The sequence below is a fragment of the Palaemon carinicauda genome, chromosome 7 (genome assembly GCF_036898095.1).
Source record: "Palaemon carinicauda isolate YSFRI2023 chromosome 7, ASM3689809v2, whole genome shotgun sequence".
Taxonomy (NCBI): domain Eukaryota; kingdom Metazoa; phylum Arthropoda; class Malacostraca; order Decapoda; family Palaemonidae; genus Palaemon; species Palaemon carinicauda.
In genome coordinates, this window is record NC_090731.1 from 137209845 (window position 1) to 137212344 (window position 2500).

At 39.4% G+C, this 2500-nt stretch overlaps 1 protein-coding gene across 1 annotated transcript in view; it reads left to right on the plus strand.

Moving 5' to 3' along the window:
* Nucleotides 1–2500, plus strand: part of LOC137644565 (uncharacterized) — a 53825-nt gene that overhangs the window by 5621 nt on the left and 45704 nt on the right. Inside the window, exon 2 of the mRNA XM_068377524.1 lies at nucleotides 1686–1823. Within this exon, the coding sequence (XP_068233625.1) occupies nucleotides 1686–1823 (138 nt within the window). The remainder of the gene's footprint in view (nucleotides 1–1685; nucleotides 1824–2500) is intronic.

Consider the following 2500-nt stretch of genomic DNA (forward strand, 5'->3'; position numbering starts at 1 on the left):
CTTGACTTATACATAATATATCCTTATTAATAATTCAATTTAAGATATTGCTGATTTGTTTATATATTGACACGATCTTGTTCCTATTAGCAAATTAGCATCTTGTTTGCTAGCCATATAAAGTTTTTTATCTCCTTTAATGTTATTATAAGGTAGTTAAGGTAATGGTTAACAAAAAGATTTAGAAAAAAAATATTTTTAAAAATAAAAAGAACGAACTTCTGTCGCATCCACAAATTTTAAGTTTTAGCTTTGTAATTCATCACTGTCAAGAATGCTCGCATAATAATGCAGATATCTCCTCTCCTCTCTCTCTCTCTCTCTCTCTCTCTCTCTCTCTCTCTCTCTCTCTCTCTCTCTCTCTCTCTCTCTCTCCTGTGTTGTATCCTAACTATTGCTCATTTATAAAATTTTTAGGACACGAAGTCAAAACTCTTACTAACCAAGATATAAATAGAAAAATACTTCGATGGAGTTTAAAATTACTTTTAGTTATTCATTGTATTTATGATCATATAAATTTCCCATAAATCAAAAGTCAATAGCCATTGCCATTATTGATGGCAGATTAGCATCAAGGCCTAAGGGATTCATCTGAAGAGCTGCCACTTAGCTGTGTCAATATTTTCTCCAGATATTTTTCCGTCATGAATTTTTGAGAGAGAGAGAGAGAGAGAGAGAGAGAGAGAGAGAGAGAGAAATTAAAATCGATTTGTTGAGCGAACTCAGTCAACGTGGCGTCACCCAGTCGTGGTGAAGCGTTTGAGCCCATGATGGAGAGAGAGAGAGAGAGAGAGAGAGAGAGAGAGATAAAGGTCGATTTACTGAGCGAACTCGGTCATCGTGGCGTCACTCAGTCGTGGTGGAGAGTTTGAGCCCATGATGGAAATAGAGAGAGAGAGAGAGAGAGAGAGAGAGAGAGAGAGAGAGAAGGCATGAGGGCAAAGAACATACACAACAATAAATTCTTCTTCTTAAAGGCTTTTTCTCGCGGATGATGTATAGCCCAGCCGTCCGGAGCATCGCGTTGTGAAATGCGTAAAATGCGCAATTAAAAGATAAGTCGAAATGAGCGTTTTCTCAATGGGATGGGAGGTCTCCATAACTCCTGTTTATCGGGTTTGAAACTTGAAGTATGGGGCTTCGAGATCCCCGGGAAATTAACGGCGCCCTCGCACGGAATCCTTCGTCGCATCCTGTCCCATCCGTTCGTGGCATTATCCTCTTCCTCTGTATTTCTCTCTCCTCTCTCTCTCTCTCTCTCTCTCTCTCTCTCTCTCTCTCTCTCTTCTTAAGCATCCAGCTGCCATTTATTTTTACCTTCTTTCTTCCATTCTAAAATCTTCGTCATCTCTCTCGAATAGGGTTTCTCCTTATCCTAAATTGCAACACCAGCTTCTTTATCTTGATCAATCAATCAATCATTATCATTAGTCTTCTTTTCCATCCTTCATCAATTGCCTCTTCTTGATCCTCCTTTCAGACTTCTCATTAATAATCATACTCTTTTCTTATCATCTTTATGGGTGTTATCTTCACTCATCCTTTCCTTTATTTTGGCAGTGGTTTCCTTTTCCTTTTTCATATTATCTTCCAGTTCTATCTATTAATTTCCTTTTCCTTCTCTGGCCTCAGCATTTCCCTTATTATCTCTTATGTCTCATTTTCACCAACATCGTCATCAGGTTTAAGAACATGACGCCATATCTTGCATTTTTCCTCCAGATATCTTCAACGTCCAAATCCCATCACGGAAATCTCTCCAAACTTCCCAACATCGAACATCCTTCACGTAAATCTCCACAACATCCAACATCTTTCACGTAAATCTCCCCAACATCCAACATCCTTCATGTAAATCTCCCCAACATCCAACATCCTTCACGTAAATCTCCCCAACATCCAACATCCTTCATGTAAATCTCCCCAACATCCAACATCCTTCACGTAAATCTCCCCAACATCCAACATCCTTCATGTAATTCTCCCCAACATCCAACATCCTTCACGTAAATCTCCCCAACATCCAACATCCATTATGTAAATCTCCCCAACATCCAACATCTTTCACGTAAATCTCCCCAACATCCAACATCCTTCACGTAAATCTCCCAAAACTTTCCTAACATCCTTCATGTAAATCTCCCCAACATCCAACAACTTCACGCAAATCTCCCAAAACTTTCCTAACATCCAACACCCTTCACGTAAATCTCCCAAAACTTTCCTAACATCCTTCATGTAAATCTCCCCAAAATCCAACAACTTCACGCAATCTCCCAAAACTTTCCTAACATCCAACACCCTTCACGTAAATCTCCCAAAACTTTCCTAACATCCTTCATGTAAATCTCCCCAACATCCAACAACTTCACGCAAATCTCCCAAAACTTTCCTAACATCCAACACCCTTCACGTAAATCTCCCCTACAACCAACTTTGAATACAACCAATAACTTCCCTAAAGTTTCAGACAGCCTCCCTTCTAAATTTTTCTCGC